Source organism: Aulonocara sp. 'chitande type north' Nkhata Bay, linkage group LG11, assembly GCF_057382095.1.
Source record: "Aulonocara sp. 'chitande type north' Nkhata Bay isolate Kocher_YH1m ecotype deep benthic linkage group LG11, A_spYH_male_GT1.1, whole genome shotgun sequence".
Classification (NCBI taxonomy): Eukaryota; Metazoa; Chordata; class Actinopteri; order Cichliformes; family Cichlidae; genus Aulonocara; species Aulonocara sp. 'chitande type north' Nkhata Bay.
In genome coordinates, this window is record NC_141354.1 from 33294298 (window position 1) to 33321219 (window position 26922).

The 26922-nt window shown below is 39.6% G+C and overlaps 1 protein-coding gene across 2 annotated transcripts; it reads right to left on the reverse strand.

The window, feature by feature from the left end:
* Positions 1-26869, reverse strand: smarcc1a (SWI/SNF related BAF chromatin remodeling complex subunit C1a). Of its 2 annotated transcripts, none has more exons than XM_086312246.1 (28): positions 26639-26869; positions 24281-24400; positions 24098-24183; positions 23657-23738; positions 23103-23195; positions 22927-22996; positions 22575-22644; positions 22288-22363; positions 21786-21911; positions 20116-20210; positions 19449-19579; positions 18104-18163; positions 17929-17966; positions 17428-17546; positions 17008-17079; positions 16756-16869; positions 16278-16431; positions 15578-15688; positions 15398-15457; positions 14855-15113; positions 13814-13975; positions 12713-12768; positions 11642-11795; positions 11223-11407; positions 10871-11005; positions 6261-6618; positions 5402-5527; positions 1-3246 (listed from the first exon to the last, which is right to left on the reverse strand). In XM_086312246.1, exons 1-28 carry the CDS (start codon positions 26822-26824, stop codon positions 3155-3157), a joined length of 3390 nt encoding a protein of 1129 aa, XP_086168372.1. In that variant the 5' UTR covers positions 26825-26869; the 3' UTR covers positions 1-3154. The 2 variants fall into 2 exon arrangements, with proteins under 2 accessions (XP_086168372.1, XP_086168373.1); XM_086312247.1 differs by having other exon boundaries at positions 20116-20234; positions 26639-26854.
* Positions 26870-26922: the final 53 nt, after the last annotated feature.

Below are 26922 nucleotides of genomic sequence, written 5' to 3' on the forward strand. Positions count from 1 at the left end.
TTTTCATACAAAACACAGTTTATTCGACAGTGTCTAGGTCCAAGTACCAACAGACCCCATACAAAATAATAAAAAAAAAGAAAAAAAAAAAGAGGGGGGGAGAGAAACAAATGCTACAAAGAACAGAGAGAACTTCCATCTACACAAAACATCTCCTTGAAAATACATTACCAATAACACAAAAAAAAGTATCCATTAAAGATAATATATGTAAAGAAAATCCCATCATATTTAAGTGATATTACATAACAAGCCTGGTAAAATGTTGAATGGGAGGGCACATTGAACGAGAGTGTGAGCGAGGGATTGTACGGTGTGTTTGTGTGCTTTCTTCTTCCAACAGACTGGGAGAAGAGGGCAACAGTCAGTGATGCAGCAGTCATGTGGGCAGGACAAAGAAATTATTTTAAAAGAAATTAAGAAGAAACAAAAAGGAAGGAGGTGGGGAACAAGAGGTAGCAAAGGGGTGCGCAGAGAGGTAGTAGATAGCAAGAGGAAGATTTCTAGAAGAGGTAGCTAGCAGATGGAGGAGGAGGTAGCAGAGATACTAACAGTGCTAGCAACAGGGAAGGAGTAGTAGTTCTGGTTAAGACTTCACATTAAAACATCCTCATATTGGATTTATTATTCACTTGTATGTCAGCTTTAGAACGATGCAGGATGGTGAATGCAGACTAGTTGAAATGATGATTAGAGCAGCAGGAATAAAATAAACATTTTAATTTATTTAAAGCTAACTTGCAAGTGTCATAAAATGTTTTTAAAGGGTTGAAAGCACTTGCTGATGGCCTGACAAAAACAACTACGTCATGAGGAAAACGGGCTTCCAAATGTTGAGAACGACTCGTTTCGAGGAATAAAATTCCGATTTTAATTTCCAAGATTACTGACATGAAAATACTTTAAAAAGCTCAGAAAAGGGAAACCTGAGCAATGGAAAATGTGGGGAATACTGCGACAAACCGCAGCTAACAAATGGATCTTGTGGTGAAACTGTTGTCCTATCCTAGAACTAATTCAGAGGAGAGACGAAAACAAAAACAAAAAGCCCATAATGTTCCTTTTTCCCCCTTTTATAGCTACGGGATTTAATTTAAATTTTTTCAGACACTTTGTTCAGCTGATACTGAAAATTAACACGCAATAACTGTTTTTCTCTCAGCTGAGGTTACTTTAAATTTCCCATTACAGAAAAAGATAAAGGAAACCAGCATCCAGCTTGAGTAGCTGATATTTAAATACCAAATCTGCACACAAGTATTCAGTGGTTTCGCCCCTTGTTTAATTTAATTTACTGTGACATGACAGGACAGAGCGTTTAAGGACTAAACAGTTATGATTACTTAGTAACTTAATATTTTTCCGTGTAATGGTTTGATACACAAAAATGAGGATATTGCAGAGTTTTACAGTAGCTGGAAATTAATGCAAAACGTGCACTAAAGAGGGGAGGAGGGGGAAGAGGGGTTAGCGAGGTAGGCAGCACTAGGCGTGAAGAAACTGAGCATAAGAGAGGGGGGCGGGGTTTAATCGCTACAGTATCAGCACCTAAAAACATCTAGAAGCCCACCGTGCTGAGGAAGAGCATCGTCGTGTTGTGATGTTTCAGCCGCATCACAGCGTCTCCCTCTCTGTAAAGGCTGTGTGAAGGTCAGCAGGAGATTACATGTGTGTTTGTCCAGTGCTTTGTGGCAGGGTCTGGCCAAGTCGGTGTGTGCATGCAGCCTCCAGTGTTCGCCACAGCTTAGCTTACATGTCTGTGTGTGTGCGTTACAGTGCTGCAGGTGGTGTGACAGACAGAGGAAGGAGGTGGATGTACTTCCTTTCATGGCTGGAAAGTCCTAACTTGTGCCTCACAAAATGAGATTTAGCTTCCAATTTAGTTTATATTTGCCAAATACTGCAAATGTCTTTAGTAAGCAAAACTTTTAAATGTTAAAATCATACAATTTAAAGATTTTACTTCTCTGATTAGGAGGTCACAAAGCACTGAGAAGAGAACTTGGAAATTTCTGGTCTTTTTTTAAATGGAATTTTAAAGTCCAGTAAAAAGTCCAGTAAAAAGTTGGGAAAAAAAAGTAATTTTAGTTGAACCCTTACATTTCAAGCACAACTAAGAACAATTTAAACCTTTTCAGCAGGTACTGTCTCTCACGCCTATACTCAGATACTGTTAACAGTATTTACAGCTGCCATTTTTGGGGGGTCAAGGAGGATGCACCTTATCAGACAAAGGCAGACCTAAAGTTAAATCTCCGCCTGCCTCTTTGTTCAGTTTTGACTTTATATCTCAAAATCAGCTAGAGGAGAAGTGAGTAAAAAACAGATTCCATACATTAAAAAAAAAAAAAAAAAAAAGGCACAAATGACCATCACCCAGCCCTCTGTCTGACACACACATTCACAGACACACACACACACACACAAAACTACAGTGTATCATTTCAAGAGGAGCGAGAGGTAGATACTCGACAAGACAAGAGTGAGGGCAGGCTGGGTCCCCCATGTGTGTTTTATTCATGTTAATGTCTGAAAAATCTGCTTGCTTCAATACACACACACACACACACACACCACCCACCCCTACAGGTCACACCAGCTCTCTAGTCTCGCTAGCTCCCCCTAGTGTTTGTCTTGGAGAAAGAGGAACCAGACAAAAAGCAGGGCGTGTGTTTTGTGAGACTGGAAGGGGGTTTCAGTGCAATTAAAACAGCACTGGAAAAAGAAAGGAGGAAAAAGAAAAAGAGATGAGACAGTTTTTTTAAATCATTATTTGTTCTGTCTCCTTGTTTTGTTTTCTGTACACAGGGTCATTGTCTAAATCCTTGGTTTGGCCCAACAGAGCAGAAAACAGTGTTTATAAGTAGACGACCCTTGCCGCTGTGCCCTGAGTGGAAGTCTGCATGTATGGGTGCATGTGTGAAATGTCAGGTTACCTCTGCTTTTGAACCCTGTGTGTGTCTGTGTGTGTCTGTGTGTGTGTGTGTATCCTGTGATGAAGTTTATAGTAGATGTGAGTGCTGAGTGAAAAATACCGAGCCAGTAGCAAAGGCCATCAAAAAGGGGTTGATGTTCAGAGAGTTAGCTTCAAGCTTGTGTGCTTTTGTGTGTGTGTGTGTGTGTGTGTGTGTCCACGCGTGTTTGTGTGTAGCTCTTAGTTGTCAGCCACTCGCCCACTCGGAGGTGCTGGAGGACCTACAGGAGCAGGAGGGATCGCTTCAGGCTGTGCAGGTGGTGGACCAGGATCTAAGAAGGAAAATCTTGGTTTTAGAGCATAAAGGAAGCAAGCTAAAGTTTGAACTAATATATAAATGAATATGAAGGTAACTGTAATCCTGGTATTTTCAATACCAGTCATGTGTAATGAACCAGTTCTACATGGTATTTAACCCTTTAGTCTGGCTTTCATCATTTGCATTTCTCTGTGCAGTCGCAGCTGCACTGTCTCTTCTGTCATATTCAAGACAACATTACAACACTGCTTCACTAAGTGATAAGCTTGGACGTGAAGAGCTTTTCACAGAACCAGAAATTCTCAAAGACCGCTTTTTCAGTGGTTCAAGTGGCTACCATCCTCCTCCAGTACAATTTATTCATCACAGGTTAATTGTGGATGCAATTTGTAAAGCTGATATCTGACTTTAAGAGCTCTCTCTACTGGATGATGAGGCAAAATACATCAAAAACAGTCCGTATCTTTAAAGACAAAAAGGTTTCATCTCATCACAACAATCTACAACGCTTAACCTAGCTACAGGGCAATTATTAGACTAACACACACAGCAGTGGTGTGAGGCTTTAAATTAAAGCCCGCATTGATTTCTGGTAACCATAACTTATGCAGATGGGCAACATAAATGACATCCTAAGGCATGAAGAAAATTGTATTTTTCTCCTCCTTTAAAAAAAATAATTACAGGTTAGGTATCAAAAAGTGCAAACATAGCTTTAAAAGTTAACAGTCTAAGAATTAATGGTATCGCTATAATATGTCACCTGCAATAAATCGAACAAATTTTGTTTCTCTTGAGGAATGTAAATAGGGATGGGTACCGGTTCTGACATAAACGGTAGTAACCAGACCGAAAAGCAGCGCACATTTCGGTGCTTTATTTCGGTGCTTTTTTTTCCTGAGCTGTGATACACTTCTAGCCAATCATTTTACGTTTCCGAGGATAGTAGGTGGGGCCAGGTACGTACGTTCTTTTATGCAGAGCTACAGATTAAAAATGTCCAAGGCGAAGCGGTCAAAAGTCTGGCTGTACTTCACAGCAAAATATGCAAACTCAGCAGCCTGCAACAAGTGCTTTAAGCTGATACTGTGATACTGTCAAAGGAAGTAACACCAAGAATCCGATGAAACACCTGGCGACGCATAGCGTTTTTTTTTTTTAAAAGCCGAGAAATGCGCCGTATTTGATGGCAGCAGCAGCCGTTCTTCTCTGCGTGAGTAGCTTAATGTTGTTCGTGTGTAATTTACGTTGAGTAGGCTAACCACGTTATTACATTAATGCATGTAAGGTGAACTAGCAAACATCATCATAGCTACATGCGGCTGTCTTCTTGTTTGATGGCAGATACTCCCTTCACCCTGGCCAAAAAGGCTAAAATGACCAAAGAAAAAGAGGGAAACAGCTAAACATGAGAGGTTTTTGGACAAAGTTTGTATTTTTTCCATTGTTTAAGCACTGCTTCCAGCCAAGAGTGATACCATATATGCCCCATAGCTGCAGAAAAGGCTAACATTGTTATCTTTTTACAAAAAACCAGCTGACCATGAGAGGTTTTTGGACCAATTTTGTGTTCTCCATGAGCACCGGCACCGTTTCAAAAGTACCGATTTGGCACCGGTATCGGATAAAACCTAAACGATACCCATCCCTAAATGTAAATGCTGAGAAGTCTCTTCAATACAATGCAAAACAAAAAATACGATTAAGTAACACCATTCAAAGAGTTCAAATTTCAGCTTTAGTACACGTGGAAACACAAACAGCAGCTGCCAAAAAACTTAAATGCATATCATTACACTGGTGCTTAATTTCAGATGCTGATTGGCTGCTTTACAAGGTTAGAGAAATCAATGCAAACCACAGGGTCTGTGCGTGCTGTGATGCTAATAAGCAGCAATGATCCAAATGTTTAGCTGCAGCTGACATTCAAAGTAAATACCAGCTGTCAGCTCCGGGTCAAAGCATTATTTGAATTTCCCAGAAAGATTTTTTTTCTTAGGTTGTTTGTTGGGTAAATAAAGGATCCTAGAAACAAGGCCATAATTTAGCGTGTATTGGTTTTGGTGAATTAAATTTTCACAAATCAACAGAAATAAACCACCTTGAGTTTGCTTATACATATTCAAAAACAACACAAGCATAATGAGAGGGTGACTATTTATACTTACACATGCCGTTGGGGGCTCCGGGGTGGCGTGGGGGCATCATGGGAGGCATGCCACCGGGAGGAGGCCCAGCAGAAGGAGGGCCAGACATCATACGTCCAGGCATTGGCTGACCTGGTCCCATTGGTCCTGCAGCATGAAAAGTACAAATAAGAGAAATCAGACACATGGAGATCAGATGGACATAAGGAAGAAAACCTACATGAGGTGCTTCAAACCAGAAACAAACACTCAACCAACAACTAACATGATTTTGTAGAGAAAAAAAGCCATTTAATCCATTCTGTCCTTATTCTCTGAGAACACTTGATATGTTATTTTGCTGAAGTTTAATGTAATGAGCCAATTATGTCCACATTTTCCTGCAGTTCCCAAAAGCAAATAATCACCAAGGGTTAGTCCAAATGACCAAAATACCAGTCCAAATTAGTGGGACTTTAATAAAGTAATTCATGTAGCTGTTCTTTTAGGTAGATTAAGGCATCATTTATAAAAAATAAATTAAAAAAAATAGAAAAAGAAAAAAGATTAAAATTGTTAAGCAAGTTAGCAGTTACTACCAAGCTGGCTAACAAGTGGCCAAGATCTAAGACTACAAAACATAGCTGCTAGTATAACTTTGGGTATATATGAAAGACAACCCACTAAAGGCAGCAGAGAGTAGCTACTGAGCTATCAATATCTGATATGGCAAATGTGTAAAACAAACAAAGTCATAACCTGGTAAAGCTGCTGACATTCTTTCCATATGAAAATGCTAATATTTCACAATATCTAAAAGCACACATCTGCTCCCCCTGTTTCAAAGCTCCTTAATCTCTGTATCACTTTGAGCACCAGTGTAGTTTTCCTTTCCCTTCACCTGTCTGTCCTGGGTGGTGAGGGGCCATTGGGTGGTGACCCATTGGGGGGTAGCCAGGGTGCATTGCAGCGCCGGGTGGGGGCCCTCCATGGTGTGGTGGAGGTGCTCCGTGGTGGGGAGGAGGTCCTCCGTGGTGTGGTGTAGGTCCTCCTGGGTGCATGCCTGGTGGAGGGGGCCCAGAGTGTGGTCCAGCCCCAGGTCCCTGTCCCTGTCCTTGGGCCTGGGCAGCTGCAGCAGCAGCAGCCGCGGCTGCCGCTTGCTGCTCCATCTGCTGCCTCGCCTTCATTTCGGCGTATTTGAGTTGCTCCATGTGGAACGCCTGACGCTCAGTTAGCAGCTGCTGCCTCTGAAGCTCCAACTGCACAGAAATGCAGGAACCATGAGGAAAGATTATTTTAAGACAGTTATAATACCAAATACCACCAACAACTGGCAGGTATTGCAGTACATAAAGTTACATTTTCATTGCTTTGTATCCTGATAAAGTCTGCTTTACGCCAAAAAGGTGCACACTGACAAAATGCAGGCCTGCATATTTTACAGGGCAGAAGCCTAACTTATGAATACCATGGCCATGAAATCGAAACACAGTTTTTACACATAGAGGTTTTCTTGTTACAGGCCACAAAGGTATATTTTACAACTACTTTTAAAAACGTTTTTTTTTTTTTTTTTAAATCTTTAAAAACTGTGCATGCATTTAAGAACTGAAGAGCTCGTGCTCATTTCCATTTTGTCCAACTAAACAGGTCGCTGTTTTGGCCATTCCTGATGTCAATCAGCGGCCTTTCCTGAACTTCTCTAGTCTGGCAGCAATAATTCTTCCTCCAGACTGAACTTGCAGTAGATGTACAGCTAGTGTGTGTGCAGCTATGCTGAGATGAATGAGCGAAGTCCTACAATTACTACATAGGCCACTGCACTCACCACACATTCCTTATACTGATGAGACTGGACCCACAGTATCATCAGGTGGGTATTTCAAAACATGGATATAAAAATAAAGAACTACAGCCAAAGTCAAAAAGAACGTTTATGAAGCTAAAAAGAAATAAACTAGCTTCATGACAAAAATCAGAAAAAGAAAGGGGGAGGTCTGTTCAGTTCCTTCTGCATAGCACATACAGCTCTAAATAAAGCCTTGTGTTTCTTTGTTTTAGAGTCTCAGTGTTTTACAGTTTATGTTAGGAACAGCAGCAGGAGTGGGTTGGTTTCATTCCAGCGTTCAGAAAGCCTCTTTAACCAGACTCCTTTTCATGCACTGTTTACAGCTGTGAAACTGGGCTACACTGCCAATGCCGCTACCGTGAAAACACAGTTTTACACTCTCACTAGCGTCTCCAGGGATTGTGCAGGGACAGAACACACACAAACAAGAGCTGAGAGTCATTCATTTGCTCTGTCGGGGCAGGTAACACTTTCACTTGCCTCACTGAACAACAGCTTTGCTTTGGAAAAAATGTTCTCCTCACAGAGAATTAATGCTGCGTCTCTTTTTCAATCTCTATGGAAGACTTGGGCCAAGTGGGGACAAACCTGTTGACTGGCCAATATCTGTTGATGAATTAAATCTTTATTAGTTACTTGTGCCAATATAGCAACAGAAGAAGCGAAACTTTGTAACGCAGTCTTTTCTGGACAACTCCAAAGGATGTGCTAATCCAAATAGTTATATTTCTTTTTCATTTTAAAGTGTTTTACAATTATTTTACATTTTTTTAAACAGTCTAATAAAGACTTCTAACAAGTAAGGATATTTGTGTATTTACCTATTAATTATATGGTAGTGGTGTAATGTGTGCACTCATGTTCCACCTTTAAACCTCCTAAAATATTGACATTTGTCCCAACTTAAAATGTCTGTTCTTAAATTTAGGAGTTTAAATCAAACATTCAACTTTATCTCAATATTTTGTTACACGTGTTGTTCTTTTTATAAAAAAATATTTCACAGGCTAAGATGGGGTATCTGTAAGTATGAACAAGTTAAATGTAAGACCTTTATAACACAATCTTAAGAGAATATGCTGTGAAAGTCGCATAAAAGTGAAATATACCCTTCCCAAGGAAACCTGTTGATGGCAAGTTAAAATGGTGTTTAAGGAAACGTACAAATATTTGGTTAATTTTAAAACACCATCCCAATATTTATCTTTTCAGACTGCTACAGTAAACCATTTGCACATATGCAAAACCTATTAGGTGAAACCTTAACGATGCAGTCATGCTGTATGAGCTAATTGAGTAGCATTATGTGCCGGAGATTTTCACGGTGGTGAGAATGAAAACGTTCTTGACTCTGTGGTGTAGTGGTTGAAACATTTGGCGCACACAAAAGATCCCCGGCTCAAGGCTGAGAGGAGACACAAACAAGGCTTTAAGCCTTGATTATTGTGTGTATCTGTGACGTCCATGTGGCTGCCTGTTTTTTGCCACTGCTCGGACTTGTCTGCAGAGAATTTACATTACAATGCATGAGCCTTGAGTAGCAGACTTCAAAATGAGTACTCTGCTGTTGGGTCACCAAAAACATCCAAAACAAGCAGTTCTGGATCTCCCCACAATGTACAGGGAGTGCAGAATTATTAGGCAAATGAGTATTTTGTCCACATCATACTCTTCATGCATGTTGTCTTACTCCAAGCTGTATAGGCTCGAAAGCCTACTACCAATTAAGCATATTAGGTGATGTGTATCTCTGTAATGAGAAGGGGTGTGGTCTAATGACATCAACACCCTATATTAGGTGTGCATAATTATTAGGCAACGTCCTTTCCTTTGGCAAAATGGGTCAAAAGAAGGACTTGACAGGCTCAGAAAAGTCAAAAATAGCGAGATATCTTGCAGAGGGATGCAGCAGTCACAAAATTGCAAAGCTTCTGAAGCGTGATCATCGAACAATCAAGCGTTTCATTCAAAATAGTCAACAGGGTCGCAAGAAGCGTGTGGAAAAACCAAGGCGCAAAATAACTGCCCATGAACTGAGAAAAGTCAAGCGTGCAGCTGCCAAGATGCCACTTGCCACCAGTTTGGCCATATTTCAGAGCTGCAACATCACTGGAGTGCCCAAAAGCACAAGGTGTGCAATACTCAGAGACATGGCCAAGGTAAGAAAGGCTGAAAGACGACCACCACTGAACAAGACACACAAGCTGAAACGTCAAGACTGGGCCAAGAAATATCTCAAGACTGGTTTTTCTAAGGTTTTATGGACTGATGAAATGAGAGTGAGTCTTGATGGGCCAGATGGATGGGCCCGTGGCTGGATTGGTAAAGGGCAGAGAGCTCCAGTCCGACTCAGACGCCAGCAAGGTGGAGGTGGAGTACTGGTTTGGGCTGGTATCATCAAAGATGAGCTTGTGGGGCCTTTTTGGGTTGAGGATGGAGTCAAGCTCAACTCCCAGTCCTACTGCCAGTTTCTGGAAGACACCTTCTTCAAGCAGTGGTACAGGAAGAAGTCTGCATCCTTCAAGAAAAACATGATTTTCATGCAGGACAATGCTCCATCACACGCGTCCAAGTACTCCACAGCGTGGCTGGCAAGAAAGGGTATAAAAGAAGAAAAACTAATGACATGGCCACCTTGTTCACCTGATCTGAACCCCATTCTGAACCTGTGGTCCATCATCAAATGTGAGATTTACAAGGAGGGAAAACAGTACACCTCTCTGAACAGTGTCTGGGAGGCTGTGGTTGCTGCTGCACGCAATGTTGATGGTGAACAGATCAAAACACTGACAGAATCCATGGATGGCAGGCTTTTGAGTGTCCTTGCAAAGAAAGGTGGCTATGTTGGTCGCTGATTTGTTTTTGTTTTGTTTTTGAATGTCAGAAATGTATATTTGTGAATGTGGAGATGTTATATTGGTTTCACTGGTAAAAATAAATAATTGAAATGTTTGTTTTTTGTTAAGTTGCCTAATAACTATGCACAGTAATAGTCACCTGCACACACAGATATCCCCCTAAAATAGCTAAAACTAAAAACAAACTAAAAACTACTTCCAAAAACATTCAGCTTTGATATTAATGAGTTTTTTGGGTTCATTGAGAACATGGTTGTTGTTCAATAATAAAATGATTCCTCAAAAATACAACTTGCCTAATAATTCTGCACTCCCTATAGTATAATAACCACACGAGGTTAATCCCAGATTAATGGGATGGCTGTGTCAGGAAGGGCATCTGGCATGAAATCTGTGCCAAACCAAGCATGCAGAGCCATCCGCTGTGGTGACCTCTTGGGAAATACGGAAGCAGCTAAAAGTAACCTGTGACTAAAAACATTCTCCTTTGACTTCAAGTCTTTTTAAAAAACGTATTAGTTGCATTAATAATTTTATAGACCTTTTAAAGATCTGTAGACACTTTGAGAGGTGGGTACTTTATAAATCTGTCTTTGCTTCAAACAGCTAATTTTCCACTTTAGAGACTAGGCGTAGTTTTAAAGTGCCGGATGAACTTCTGTTAACAGCTCACCTTCATTTTTGATAACCACAGTTATAAGCCTTTACTGAGCATTAGAGGATTTGAGTGCCTGCATTAACTGAAAGTGAAGAGTCCAGCTGCCCAACAGAATACAACATTGTATTGAAGTATTTCTGACTTACAGCCTCTTTCTCACGGTCCATGATGGTCTCAAGTTCCTCAAAGTGTCTCAACTTGATCTCCAGTTTCTTCATCTGGGTCTCGACCAGCAGAGCCACCAAGGACTTGATCTTCCGCTCCTCCACTGCTGCCAAATGCTAAAAGGAAGGCAATGGGCTGATGGTCAATATCTAATCAATGCTAAATAACCATTTCCAGCATTTTACTATTTTAACACAAAAAAAAAAAAAAAGTACAGGATTCCATCAGAACAACAGGTACACAAAATTATAGCAGCAACACAGTGTCATTTGAGAAAAGCTGAAGTTGTTCCATGCAATTGCTGTTGCAGAGTCAGCAGTCCTGCAGTCTTACCTTGGCTTTTGTGGCAGCAGATGCCAAGGCAGCAGCAGCCGCAGTGGCAATGTTTCCTTCTCCGATATCATGTTCCAGCTTCTTGCCCTTGTCCTCTCCCTCCTCTGTAGGGGTTTTCTCCTCCTTCTCCTTCTCCTTCTCCTGGTCTGAAGATGATGTCTCCATAGACTCCTCTTTGTCTTTGTCTGATAAGGAAAAGAAAAAATAGAAAAGATCAAGCACTTTATGTAGACTTTTCAAAGAATGTGTGTGGAAAAACATTATCAGATTTTACAGACTAATTAAACAATAAAACATTAAATAAATTAGCAAATCATCAGGATAATCAACCAGAAGTAGACCCTTTAAATTGCAATTTAAAAACAAAGTTGCATGCCTGTGAAATGGAGCTTTAGTTTCACTTTGGCATAAACTGTTACCTGCTTGAGCGGTCTTAGCCTCCCCTCCCTCTTCATTCTCTTCTTCACGCTCCGATGCCTCCGCTCCCTCTTTTTTCACCTTTTCTGTTGCTTCTGTCTTGTCGCTCTTCTCGGCAGACTCGCTCGGCTTCTCAGCTTCATCCTTCAACTCACCCTGAAGGTTGAGGAAAATCAAAAATGGTAGGCGTGCCACCACAGAAGGAAAAAAAAACCCCAACAACAACAACTGTACTGCGAGTCTGAATTTAAGATTTGCTCTGAGATTTGAGAAATAAGTGTGGTTCAGAGTAGCTAGCTGCTTAAAAGTGTTGAATAAAGGACATTCATTCAAGGTTTTTCACCTACAAAATGCTGCGAGTACACTCAATAGTTGATCAAATCTCGCCCCTGTTAACTTTCTTCCCCCAATCACTAATGTAAGAGAATAATTAAGTCAACAGCCACTAGTGTCATTACATTCACTCGCTTTTTAAAGCACGAGACGAAGGCTAAAAGTAAATGAACTGGAAAGTTCTAAATTGTGCAAAAAATAAGTGAAGTGGCTATCAATGTAATAAGTGACAGGTCATCTGTCTGTACAGGAACACTCATGAACCTGTTACAGCATGCCAGACTATCTGAAGCTGTAACCTTGTAATAACATCAGAATAATGTAGTTAGTCTTTGTTTTGTTTCATTTTTTACTCTTGAGCAAAACATGATTAACTGATCTGGCTGGTAGTAAGACACTTCGCAATATTTTGCAATTAATACACTCTTAATAAAACCTGAGGTATAATTCAAACCATAGTTTTGATCAAAATAATCTACCTCACCATTGAATGGGATTATGTTGCATCTCCATTACCAATGCTTGTCACCCCAAGTCTGGTTATATTGTGTACTTTCAATGAAAAACCTAAACCATGAATGAATTCAGGTATGCACATGGCCCGAGTTGGATGTTTTAATCTGATTTATTAATCAGTTTGACCTTTTAATTAGTAGGGGATTTATTATAATATCCATTTATAAATAGATGTTTTCCTATGAGACAGTGAACATCTGAAGATGCATGAAAGGTGGTCTCACCTTGTCAACCTGCTGGGAGTCGGAGTCTGTTTCCATCTTTTCCGGCTCTGTGGTTTCTATAATTGACAGCAAGACTGAAAAATCAGCATCTGTCAGACAGATAAAACTAACAAAGAGGGTCAGAGCTTATTTTAAATACATTCTAAATTTACATAGATATTACCAACATTTGTGATATGACTGTAGCTGAATATATCATCCTGTCTGGAGTGAAATTAACTTATTGATTTACTGAGATAAACAACATCAAAAAGCATCGTTTGACATGCAGGTACTAAGGTTGAAAGCACTTTAAATGAATAGGCCCACAGGAAATGATAAGTGTTGTGTGTACACTCACACGTGACCGGGTGAATACATGCGTGTGGCTGAGTGTTAAACCATGTCACGGGTGCACTTGAGCGTATGTTAAGAGTTTGAATATTGATTTCGTGCCAGTTGAGTGCTTTAGGCTAAAGGAGGCATGGAACACATTTAAACTTATTGATTACAACTGTAGCTCAAGAGAGCATTAATCTTTAACAAGTGATAAGTATTGTGTGTGTGTGTTTGTTTGTGTGCAGGGGCGATGTGGGTAATTTTCAAGACAACACAGAGAGAGAGAACGCGATGAGAACATCCATGAGTGTGGTGACCCAGTTTTCTCCTTCACCTCCTCCCACTGCGCTGCCCCATCTGCAACCGCAGCTTTAATCCACTGGTTACCACAGCAGTGTACACAGAAACACCACAACATTTCACAATATGTCTTTACTCCTCAGTAGCCTGCTGGTAAAAGGACTGATGTGTAGCAAAAGTCAAATACGAGCCTAAATATGATGAGAAACATCGGTTAGCCTGGACATATGCACAGAGCAGCAATTTACATTAGAGTGGACATCCCTCATTGCTGAATAACATCGTGATGTTGGAGCTGGTCACAAAACTACCAAACCTCAGCAAAGACAGACGATTATTTTAGATGATACCTGCCTTCCCCCAATCAGGAAATGCTTGAGGTATTACACCTTCTAACATGTTTAGAAATACGTTAAAGACTTTCGAGGTTGGCTTGGAGGCATCAGCCTGTCTTTCTTTACTATCTGTACAAACAACACTCACCAGTCTTTTCTGGCTCCTCGGGGGCAGTTCCAGCAATGCCGCTGCTCTCCAAACCAAAGGCGGGATCCACCTTCCCAGTAGTTCTGGCTGCCTCCTGCACCTTCTTCACGTGAGCCTCCACCAACTCAGCTGGCACCTCTTCACGTACACGAGAGAACTCCTCTGCAAACAAAGAGTGGATGTTTTTTACTTTCAGACTCTCATTGATAGTAATATGACATTTCATTAGTTCATGGTGTGCTCAGACATGAAGCTAGTATTATATTCCCAAGCATGCCAGCTGGACTGTGCAGCTCGTGTTTATTCACTTTATAATGACAAAGTAGTCACATATGCACAGACAGTTTTTGGAGCTGCTTTCAGTATTGTGTGTTCACTTGGTGTTCTCTTTTTATTTAGTTTCAAAAAGCAGTAGTAACAGTGTTAATTACTCACAGAGCTAAACCATTTTTTTTACCTGTACATAGCTACTTTCCCCCTGTTATTCTTCCCACTTAAAAAGAAAAATAAAAGCCACACATCAGTATCGGCTCATATTCTAACTTAGCTGACAACAATCAAATCATTTGATATTTATTAATTACAGTGGCCAGTGTTTGTCTGCTGTCTCAACTAAATCTCATGTTACGTTATCTGAGCAATTCAGTAGTTACATTTATCTTCTACTGGTCTTTTTGTTTTTAGTGTAACTGGCACAAGACCAGGAAAAATATTACTAACTTGTGTAACAGGTCACTTTTAGTTACACAAAAGTAACACGTGTAACCAAAAGGCAGACATCTCCTCTTTAACGTTCAAAAATCAGAACCATTCAAAACCCAACCCATGTATATTTGTGGCTGCATGATGTTGTTTAAGATAATGAAACTGAATATACAGATAAATCTCTAGTATCTCCTCTGAAGTCAAGAAACTGCTGCACTGATATTTGTTGTAAATGTTTCTGTTTCTAGCTATTTAGCAATTAAAATACAGAAGCTCATTAAAATATCGTATAGATTTAAACCCCGCAGTTTATGGCTCTTTCCCACCAGTTCTCACCTAGTGCTGCCTTGGCTGCAGCAGATGCCACTCTGGGATCCACAACAGATGCCAGGAAGGCTACTGTGCTCATGACTGGGTTCCCAGACTGGCTGAAAGGTATGGGCTGATAGGAAAGAGGCCCAAGTGTGGCCTCCGTACTCTCCAGGTATGGATCTTCAATGGGCAACCGCAGGAAGTGCAGGATGCACTCATCTTGGGTGCGTGAACCAACATGCTCCGAAACCTTGTTCCAGTCATCTTTATACATCTCCAGGGCCTAGCCATAGGTGACAGGAGTGACGATACAAGTCTTATTATAAAAAGAAAGCCAGAGAACATTTAATAAAGCAATATTTATAATTCCATGAGGCATAAAGAGTTTATCGCCATCTTTTTTTGTTAAAGACAAAAAAAACATAGAAAGAAAATGACAGAAAAAAGTGTTGTTGTTTTTTTTTATCAGGTCATAAGAACAGGCTGAGCTTATGATCAGCAGCCAAACATTGGAAGTTTTTCTTATTTAAAACAGGACACTCCTATCTTCTGTACTTGAAGACTCACCTCGAGCAGCAGCAGAGTCTCCTGCTCAGTCCAATCTCTGGTAGTGCTGCCTGCTTTACCCTGAGGAATCAAAGTCCACAATAGACATTTCTTTGTTTTTAAATTCTAACACACCAGCTCAGAGAGACTGTTAGAACTTCAAACATGAAAAACACATTATGAAGTTGAACAAGCTCCAACCTTGATGCTTTTCCTGTTGTAGAGGTCAGAACGAAGGCTAAAGTTCTGCAGGTCAATGGGCTTGTCTTTGCTTTTGTCTGCAAAATTGGGCATTGGCTGTGGAGGAGGAATCTGGAAGGAATAAAATGGCCACACATTAGCAAACCATCTTTATGAAGATGTATTTTTTTGCAATAGGACCATCTGATGCAGCAGTTTTACAAATGAAGCTCATCAATGAAATGGTACAAGGGTATAATGGAGGGAACCCAGAGAAAACAACACAGCTGTGATTTTTATTATTATAATTTCAGTGATAATTGGTTTGCAACTATTTCAGTTTGTTTTTCTTTTGACATCTTAATCAAAGTTAAACATCTTTTGGTGTTGGTGTGTTGGCCAGAAAAACAAAACAAACAATCAAATCACAGATTCCATGCTTGCCTTTTAAAGTGAATTGCTAGCAAAAAGGACAAAATTCTTCAGGATTTGATCTATATTTGGTGTAAAAACAAAAAACAAAACATAAACCCCCACAAAACTATTTTAGGTGTTTAGCGATAACGTTCAGGGATGTTATTAAAAGCCACTCTGGAGTGAGAGTCATTGCTCAAAAATTTCTTTATTTGGAACCAATCTATTTATCCTCAAAAAATATGGTCCTTGGCTGCACAAGTGGATTCAAACCTACTTCTTCCTTCCCTCTTTAAGTTGTCCTTACCGGTTGGGGTCTGTGGTTAAGAGGCATGAGGCCAGAGGGTGTGTCAGCCAGCACAGTAAAATGAGGAGTGGGTGGGGGGCCCATTGGCAATGGACGAGACTCTGCATCGACCTGGTAGTTCACCAAACCCCACTGCTCCAAGAATGCATGTACCCTGGAGGGGGAGGGGGAATAATTACATTAAAAAAATAATTAAAACAATGAAAAGCTACTTATCATCTTCTCTTTAAAGCATGTGTGGCACCTACAAAGGTACCAGTCAAATGCATGGCATTTCTTCAGGACTGTGTTTGGCTGAAGGCCTCCCAGTAGGTGTTAACTTGCATAATACAACAATTCAATTCATTTAGGGTAAGTTTTTAATATTCATAAATATTTTTTATTGAGTTAGCCACTGCCCATTAATCCAACCAAATTAATATGTAAAAAAAAAAAAAAAAAAAACCAGAAAAGTTAACAACATGTGGATCTGTCGAACCTCATGATGGCGCAAACATCTCCAGTCAGGTTCCTGCGGCAGGAGGTGGAGGTGAGGTACTCCTGAGGATTCAGCCGATACGTGTCGATCATGAAGTTTCGATAGGCCAGGTATCTGTGTTGAGATGTCGCAGTATGTCCCGTTAGAATGATAGGAGACTTATTATATGAAAGCTGCATTTTTATATATGTGGGACTGGTGTGTGTGTGTGTGTGTGTGTGTGTGTGTGTGTGTGTGTGTGTGTAAACTCACATTTCTGGAGTTTTGGACTTGTTCTTTCCGTTGAAGAACTCTGGCAAGGCTCGTCTCTCAATCTCATGGATGCTAACAAGAAAGGAAAAGAAAAAATATTGATAGATATCAAAGTAGGAAGAAACAATGTTATTCCTAAAATAAAATTGTATTTTTAATGGCAATGAGATTAAGAATGGCCTGCAGATGTCATCAAGTGCACCTCTAACTGCATGTAAACTGCAGCTGGTGGTTTTTTTTGTGTTTTTTTAAAATGCATCTGTAATCCATCTTCTTCCAAACAGCAACATCTCACTATCTCTCCAAAATAAAAAGCCTCCTATCATCTCCACTCCACATAAGCTTTTGAAAAGTTAGTTATAACTTATTAACCAAGTTATTTGTGTAATGTAGCTTAAGTTTCAGATTCACAACACTTACCTGTTGTAGTCAAACCAAGCAGCATAGCTGGGGATAACGATGTGATGCGTCTGTTCAGTCACATTGTCCTCATTGGCATCCAGTCGGTTTATTTCACTTTTGCCTTGTTCCTCATCATCCTGCAGAAGGATAAGCAGACAGGTCAAGTAACAGCAGTCTGAAAAAAGTCATCGTGCTGTGTAATTACAATTCATGAGACAGCCCTACTTTGGAATTAAAGTGGCTTTGCTCACAAACATTTATTTTAAAAAAAACAAAAACAAAGCCTGTATAAAGAATGAAGAAAAACAGCAGGTGCACGCTAGTTTTTAGTTCTTTGAATAATAACTATAGGGATATTTTAATCGTACCATTTCCTCATATTTCAATTAGATTTAGTTTAACTGAATCAAAATACACTGTTTATATTACATATCACTCCCAGGAGTGACTGGGAGTGATATGTATATGTGATATTCCTAACTACACTAGAGAGATAAAGACAGGAATCAGTGGTCTTACCTTTCCACCAGACATCACAGATTCATCTTCCATGTCATCTGGAAAAAATAAAAATAAATGTCTCGAGTCAGGTTTGCTTTTAAACTGCGGAGCAGCTTATGCTCACATACAAAAGATGCTAATCTCACTCATATAACTCCTACACAAGGATACAAGTTCATTTATAAATACATACCCAAGTCGGCCACATGCCCTCCTTTGACCGGTGTATTCTCGCTGTCTTTCTTTGAATTTGCTGTGCATGGAATAAAAGAAAAAAAAATGTACAAAGTGAAGTACAGAAGAGGGGAAAAATTAAAATATTTAAGAAAAATTATTCAAAGACTGTCTAATTCAGCCATGGGCATGAAGACAATAACGAGCTTTCTGGTTTGCAAAAGGGGAGACTACAATAGACTGAGTGCGTGTCTGTGTGCTGGAGGAAGACAAGGAGATTTCTTTGGGACAAAAGTGGGACATAACGAATGGGACTTGGTCTAAAAAGAGTATTATAGACAGAATTGTGTGTGTTGGTTTTAAAGGGAATCTTTAAGCAGAATACAGATCATGAAAAAGAAGCACCCAAGGGTTTTTTTCTATTTTCTGACTTAAACTGTGAGCGTCAATGGGTATGTTTTTTTCCCTTGCTGCTGAGGGGATTTTCTTGTCATCATAACATAATGATTCAGTACACAGCAGCCACATAGAGAAAAATCACAAAAAAATGAATTTAAAATTGAATGAAATAAAATGTATCTCTGTTTAGAAAAGGACAAACCTTACAAAGAGAGAAACAGGACAAAGATCACAGTGCAGGTTTCTTACTGCTTATAAAGCTCTAGCTGAACATTGCAACACATAACAACAAGACTGAAGAGGGCACTTATGACAGGAATCATTTAAATATCCTAATTTCTGTCTCTGATCTTACTGGCAACTGCAGACAAATACCATTTAAAACTGTTTATATATATTATATATATAATATATATATTATGTTACAATTATAGATAAAATCTAAATACGACTCAATTGATGATCAATTAAATGTAAAGACAGTAAAGTCATTTTAGTTATGCGTACTTTGCTATACATGCTATAGAGCAAAACTTTACATTTGTAACTGAATATTAAATACCCTTTTTATCTGCTTATGTAAAATTTCTTTAATATGACTATTCTGTGATGTTTAACTACATTTAACAAATATCAAAGTATTGATGGCCAAGTTAGGATGCCTATTGTGGTAAAAAATTATTTGGTCTATGCAAGCAGTTTTTGTGTCCATGTAACCACCTAAATTTAAATTCAATTAGTTAGGCGTTTCATAATAACTGTCTGACGTTTTCTATGACAGCTAAGACAGAATAATTACATTCATTTTAGAAGGCTAAAACATTTAATGAACAAGTGTATTTAATTAATCTAATGATAATCCAAATTAATGCTTTAATACACAGGAAAAGTATCTCATGTACAGATGGTAGTTTGCAACACAAACACAAATAGAGCCAAGCTTAGCCCCTATACTCAGCACATACCATTCTTGGAGATGCTGCCCTCCTCCATGCTAGCACCAGCTGAGGAATCGTCCATGTCTTTTGTCATGTCCTCTTCAGTGTCCTCCTCTTCTCCTCTGTGGCCCCGTCGTTTCCAGTGAGGTCCCGGGTTCCTGAGAGAAAGAAAGGATTTATTTGCTTTTCTCTAACTGTTAAAACGTGACAATAAAAAAAAAAATCAAACACCAGGATAAATAACTGATATCTTATTATACTGCACCACAGGGCTTCATGGTCGTCCTATTTCTACTCACATCAGTCTCACTGCTGTACAAAGTGACATGTTCATTCATTAAATATAGTCTACATTGACTCAATCACACATACACAGTCCTGCTACCATAAATGCTCCCTAGCACAATCACTGTGGATTAATATCCAAATATAACTAGTCCCCAAGCCTTGGAAAATAAATTTTTGCAGCATATTTTATTAAAATCTGCTTAAACAAAATGAATGATACATCTCCTGTTCCTGAGTCACATTAAGGCCTGTTGTCTTTTGAAAAAAATGTATTGGATCACCAAGTTTTATCCTTTAGAGACAAATCTGAAGTTTTAGGAGACCACTTGCACAAATCTGCATTTACTCAGTACTCGCTACATTTTATACTACCAATAAAAACAAAAACGAAGAGAAGCATCCTTACCCCTTCTTGCCTCCCTTCTTACGGGACTCGGCTGGAGTGCTGGGTGGAGAGGGTGAGCGCCTCCTCTTCTTTCCCGCAGAGTTGGCCTTGCGCTCCTTGCGATCGGGTGTACGGGAAGACTGATCAGACAAACCCCGAGCAGCGCAGGGAGCGAGGGATGGAGGATGAGAGAAAGAGCGGCAGAATGAGAGGATGGAACGGTTGCACACACAAGGAGGGGAAGCAGTGGGAGAACGACCGTAGGAGGGGTGGGGTGGGGATGCCGTGGAGGTGGAGGAGACGATCAGGGTTCCTGTTTGTCCTCTTCAAACAGACACTCTTTCACACTGACCCTCATTTCAGGATCAGAGGAATTTCTCTTCAGCAGCAGACAAACTTTTTTTTGTCCAGTTGTCACTATTTGATTCTTTTTTTCCCCCTTTTCAAATTTAATAAAAAGTAACAAAAAAAAAAGGCTCCAGATTAGATAAAATGATAAGCTTTTAATGTGTTTGCTGTGGCTCTATAGATGATGTTAACTTCGCACTCTATGACTGCATTCTGGAGATTTATCCAAGTCCTACAAAACAATTCATCCATTGTCAATAAATTTGGAGCTTTCATAAATATTTCTATCCTGCAGATGGTGCTTCATCCACCAAATTATAAGAACTAGTAGAAAAGCCTAAGCCTGACCAGTCAGCTTTTCATAAATCAATGTGATGTGAGTGCCCGCCTATTCAGCCCAAACTCACACTTAAGCGAAAGCTTCATCTACAGCTTCACACATGTAAACAAGGATGAATATGCCAGCCAGCATAGCAGTTCCTGATGATTAGGTCAGCTGGCAGGCTGTCCTGACTGCACTTACTACAATGGCCATTCCTGGCAGTCTTTTTTCTGTTTACTTCCAGGCATACTCTGGGGCTGAGGATTAATAAAAAGCTAATTCATATAAAAACTATTTTTTTGAAAGGCTTAGTGAAGCATGTGCTTACTAACCTCATAGATGCAGTTCACTCAATGTTTTGTGTGAGTCCGTGTATGACAGAGGTCAAGAGTACAACGTAAGGGTAACCCAAAGAGCTACACTTAATGGGAAACTGGAGCACTTAAACATCTGTGTGGCCAGTTTGCTTAATGCTCACATGAGTGATCATGAGTGATCAGTGAAAAGGCCAAAACAATGTAAAAGAAAACTTAATGTCTCTGGCATCATAACTTTTGGAGTTCATTTACTCAACATGAACAGGAACCCTGAAACTCATTAGAAATAGACAAAGTGTGAGGAAAGGCTTGGAAAGGATGGGCAGCATGCAGACTGAAGCCAGTTGTGAACGAAGAAGAGTGAGGTGCACAATCCATACAGCAAAGCAACATGCAATGGGACAGACTAACAGCAAAAACATTCAAATTCACACCAGCATTCACACCTAGTCTCAGTCAAATAATTTCCATTTCCAGGCTTACATACAGTACAGATTTGAAGACCAATTTTAGATTAATACCTCTACAAAAGAGCCAATTTCAACACAAGTCACTTGTAACAACGATCAGGTTGGCACCCTTTAACAACAATGGTAGGAGCGGTGCTGTCACACTGTACTGATATAACGTGGCTGGAAAACCTGCTTTCTCTTGGATTTGAAGTTTGGATCACTGACACACACCCACACAGCAAAAACACATACCTCTTCCTCTTTGGGGAAAATCTTCTGGCGGAAGCTGACTGGCTTCTTGTTCTCATCCACTTCGTAGTCTTCCTCATTCATCCACTCATTGAAGGCATCTGTGTCTAAAACCCACTTGGCATGGACCTTATCAGAGTAAGGAAGGAGATAACAGAGTAGAATCAACTCATCAATTTACTCTGCTGACCTAATTTCCCATTATTTTTCAGTGGAAGACACTAAAGAACAAGTAGAAGAGACAGAAATACATAAATGCAAAAACAAGGAAATTGGTTAGCTGATGTGGTAAAGCCGCTTCACTTTACATTTTAAAATAAATAAATACAATAAAACTGCTTGGTATGCAGGTAGAAACACATGTCAGATGCATACAATAGTGACCATTTATATTCTCAGGACAATTTATAAACACATAGGTAACAAAAGCCAAAACTGGAAACTCTAAGGGACACAAAAAGTCTTCCAGTATCAAAAGAAAACCTATTGGTTACAGACATCTCACCTTCCAAGGTCTGTCAGTGCTGGGTGGGTCCTCTGGGTCACCGTCTAACTCACTGGCTGACACCCAGGTGTCGTAGCTAACAAAATAAAAACAGTTATCAGTAACTTCATGAAGTCATGAACAGAAATATCTCTCTCAGGATGATTCGAGTGATTATTTATTTTTCTTTTCTTTAATAAAATGCCAACATTTTCCTAAAATGCCCAAATATTAGAAGGAAATAATTTACATCCACCAGCTGAAGCACAGATCTTTTTGTGAGCTGCTTAATGCCTCACTCTGCTCACCTGTCTGGGTAGAGACCCCAATGGACAAGCACCTGCTTGTCTTTTCTCATGACAGGACGCAGCCACTCCTCTGCAAAACATAAATACCAATATTCAGGAGTTTTCACAATTATTTACACTTTTATAAGCAAAAACAAAACTAAAAAAAAAACAAAGTGGTAAGATTACCAAGCAGTATTTGATCACTTTACTATATTTTAAGTCACTTTTAAAATCTTTCATTATTTAACTGTAGTAATAAGTTGGTTTTAGGTCAGAAGGATAATGAAGTGAGAATGAAAGAAAGTAGATATGTGGTTCACATTACTTGACTAAGAATTAAGTCCGTAAATCACAGAGATAACTAACAAACCTTCTTCTTGCTGGGATAGTGATGGGTAAATGATATGGGTGGCCTTCGACTTGTCATCAGTAATGGAGCCCTGAAGAGAACAGAGAAAAACAAAATGAACAACTTAAAAGGCTGCTACACCAGAGGGTCCCATGAGAATTTTACTACTCTGGAAATCATTTCATTTCTGTGCTCACCTGGTGTCTTTTGATGATGTCTTTGAGCTTACTAGCCTGTTTCTGCTCGATGTCTGGCGACAGGTAAACAGTGGGTCGAGTCAAGCAGTTATTCTACACATGAAGAAGGTTTAAGTTAGAGTCACGCAAAAAGTTGCTTTATAACAAAGCAAAAGTACAAAAACAAAAGTACACTCACTTATCTCTCAATGCAGTGATTACAGTTGAAGTTTTAAGGGACACTTGACAACATAAAAACACACCTTTACCTCATTTCCATACAACTGCATACAGTCAAAATCTGATACCTGCACACTGGCTAAATGGAATCTGAGCTTATTCATTTAAAATGTTAAAAGACTTGGAGTTACTGAAACTTACAATAATTTTAACAATAAAAACCCTGTATGCATTTTGAAAGTGTGAATGCCAGTTAAACACAACTGCAATATCTGAACTTCATAACTAGAATACACGAAGCCTAATTGAATTTTATTAAAGACTGCACTTTGATTAACAAATGTACTTAGAATAAACATAAGGAGAAGCTCGAGCATTAGGACTTTGTCCTGTACCTGGACCAGGTTCTTTTCAACATTTAAGAACATTTCCACGTTCCTGTCCATCCGGGAGGGATTCTGTAGGTCAAATCTTCGCCTGAGAATGACACAAAGCCACATGAATATTCAAATAATAACTCTGCATTTATTATGACTTTATGTGCAACTTCTATGCCCTACGCCATCCATGGACTGCTGAGATATTCAACTTGGGGGACAAATAAAGTCATTCAAGGTAGTACAATCACTGGGAACTGACACAAATGGTTATTTTTTTTAACTCCATAAACCAACATCCTAAAATACAAGACCATTAAGATTTTTGCTTATCTTCAAAATGCACAACTGAGATAGTTTAAATTATATTTCTAAGACCAATGACTTCAAAAGGAGGGTTTAAGTTGATGATCAATGTCAGACCCATCTGCTCATACTAAGTTACACAAGTTAACTTACCAGCCTTGCTCGCTCTTAAACTTGTAGACAGATCCCAAAATGTGACAGAGAGCACCTCCTGCCTTGAAATCCAGGAAACACTTGGCCTGAAGATATGAGAGGAACCATAAGAACAGAACACTTTACCATTTGGGATTCAACTGTGATGGCGATTTTTGTAGAATGCAATGTTTGTATGCTTACAGGTAGCTTTGTAAGAGCAGGATTGTTGACTCTTCGCCCAAATGCGTCTTCCTGGAAATGCAGCAGTTGGACCACGAGACCTGCCAGGGATTTACTGGAGGGGGAGTCATTCTGGACGTACTGGAAGTAGGCACAAAAAAAAGTTATCAGTAACATGATAGCAATGGCACAGATTCCCATCTCATCTAGCAGTCTTTTTTTTTTTTAGCAAGTCAAGGTGGTCAAAAGACAGAAAAATACAACCTACAAGAGTTTAGATTTTTTTTTTGTACATGAATTAATTCCAAAGAAATGCTCAAAAGTCTGAGAATGGGCTTCTTCATTTGATAATAAGATAACTCTTTATTGTCATTGCACAGTCATTCATAGTACAATAGTACAATGAAATTGGAAAACTGTCCCACAACGACATTGCATACAACACAACATGACATAACACATCACAGTATCAAAACTTAAGTAATAAAAGGAAATAATAAAAAGAAGTCTGTTACCATGATATGAGCAGCCACAAGAGTCGTTTACTAGAGCTCTATTTCTGTTTTGTTTTGCTATACTAGTATTAAGCAGTGGGGTATAGATAAGTTAGTCCTGTAAAGAGGCTCATGCACCTCTCAGATGGCTTAAGTTATGACGGAGAGCATCATTAGCATGGTTATCAGCAGCTGGGAACATCATCACAAAGATAAGAGCAAGCCTCGCTCCAGAACATCCAATCATGAATTCATGAACCAAATAATATACAAACTATTGAGTAATGTTAAAAATACATTTGATTATTTTGAAATTCAAATGTTTCTTGGATCATTATGTTAAGTTGGTGGGGGACAAAACAACAGGGTGATATTCACAGGTGGGCAGACTTCAGCAGATGAGGTACTACAGGGTAGAACAGGAGGTTTGGCTACAGGAAGCAGAGATAAGAGTTACTGAAATAATTAGGCAGATTAGTCGAATATCAAAATAATTGTTAGTTGCAGCTCTAGAGAGTCAACAGACTAATGATTTTTGTTTAAACTTGTTATATCTTTTGCCTTGCATGGCGACAGGTTTCTGCTTAGACTGCTGTCCCTGATATCCAGGTCCTGTTACCAGCAGGACAAGAGGGATAGTTGGATGCTATTTATTTCCTGATCTTTTTGCTCTAGAGAATCAATCTTGACCAAAAAAATTTAAAAATCAAGTCATGACTTTATCCTTTAAGGTTTAGCCAGTGCAAAATCAATGTAATCCAACGACAATGTTAGTGAATCCCATTTATATACTGTTGCATCACCAAATAATGACATAAGGTTTTAGTTGCTTATTTTAGATTTAGTCTATGCTAAGTTCATGCAACACAACAACTAAACACTGGCCAGAAAGATCACAGTCAACAGCAACAAAGTACATTTAAAGCTGGAAGACTTTCCACTGCTATATGGCCTCAAATAACTCACATAAATATCTTTGCAAAAAAACCCCAAAAACAACAACAACAACAACAAAAAAACGGATGTATTTATTATTCTTAAAGGCAACTTTATTGAACAGTGGATATACTTAAAAAAAGCCAAGTTTATATATGAAATATTGTAATATAAATCTGCGCGTAAACGCTGTATTCACAAGCCCTTATCTATGCCATTTCATTTGAATAATGTTTCTGCTATAACTTGAGCAGGCACAACGTGTTAGTGGTTTTGAATGAGAGCCTGACGTGACAAGAGGAGCACTCTTTGTTTGGCTAACTCAGTAGGCAAGTGCAACCTGCACGGTGTGCTATGCTGCTGTGTTGACAAAACTCAACACATTGACAGCATGGAACAGGACTGGGCCTGCAAACAGCACGCAGTGAAGTAGATAATGACCTTCTAAGTAAAGTACTTTTTAAGATGGCATAAAAAGAAAGCTGGGGTTTATTAAGCTAATATTATAATTTCTGCAGGGTATGTCCCGTGACTTACATACAGGTTAGCATCTTGGGCCTTTTGAAAAACTAATAAGAAAGTCTGGTTTATCGTTATTTCTTTTTAATGATAAACGTATTAAATACAAGTTAAAAAATTATACGCGGCTATGTGTCGCTCGTTTGTAAACATTTCCCCCCTGAGCGTCATATTAGTAGCAACATTGAATGGGCAGTTAGCGAGCTAACAATAGCTATTTGATAAACAAGAACTGATAACTCTTAACTGTTCAAGACAATGGGCAGTATACTGACGGTGAACTCCCAAACAAAATTATATATGAGCACTCTTAAAACTTAACTCTACTTAGCTCTGGGTGGCTGCAGCTAACTAAAATATGAGCGCCCCTTTGTGCTAGCGGGACGCGGGCCTTCATAGAAATCAATAGAGGAGCGGGCAGCTAGCTTACCTTCTTGTAGTGCTTTCCGATCCAGAGTCGCACCGTCTCCAGCTGGGATATCGTGTCTGAACTTTCCCAAAATTTCGCAGACGGACCACCATCTTTCTTTCGTCCCACTGCGGTTAAACCACCGACGGGGCCAGTGGTCGGTCCACCCGAGCCCGTTCCGCCTGCCGTTGTCGCCGCCGTCGCCATTGTGTGTTTTGTTCGCTGCGTTGTCTTTCTCCTCCACGGCGTCCCTCAGCGTGCAAGTTTTCGAATGACATTGCGCAGCCGCAAACGTGTTGAGTAAT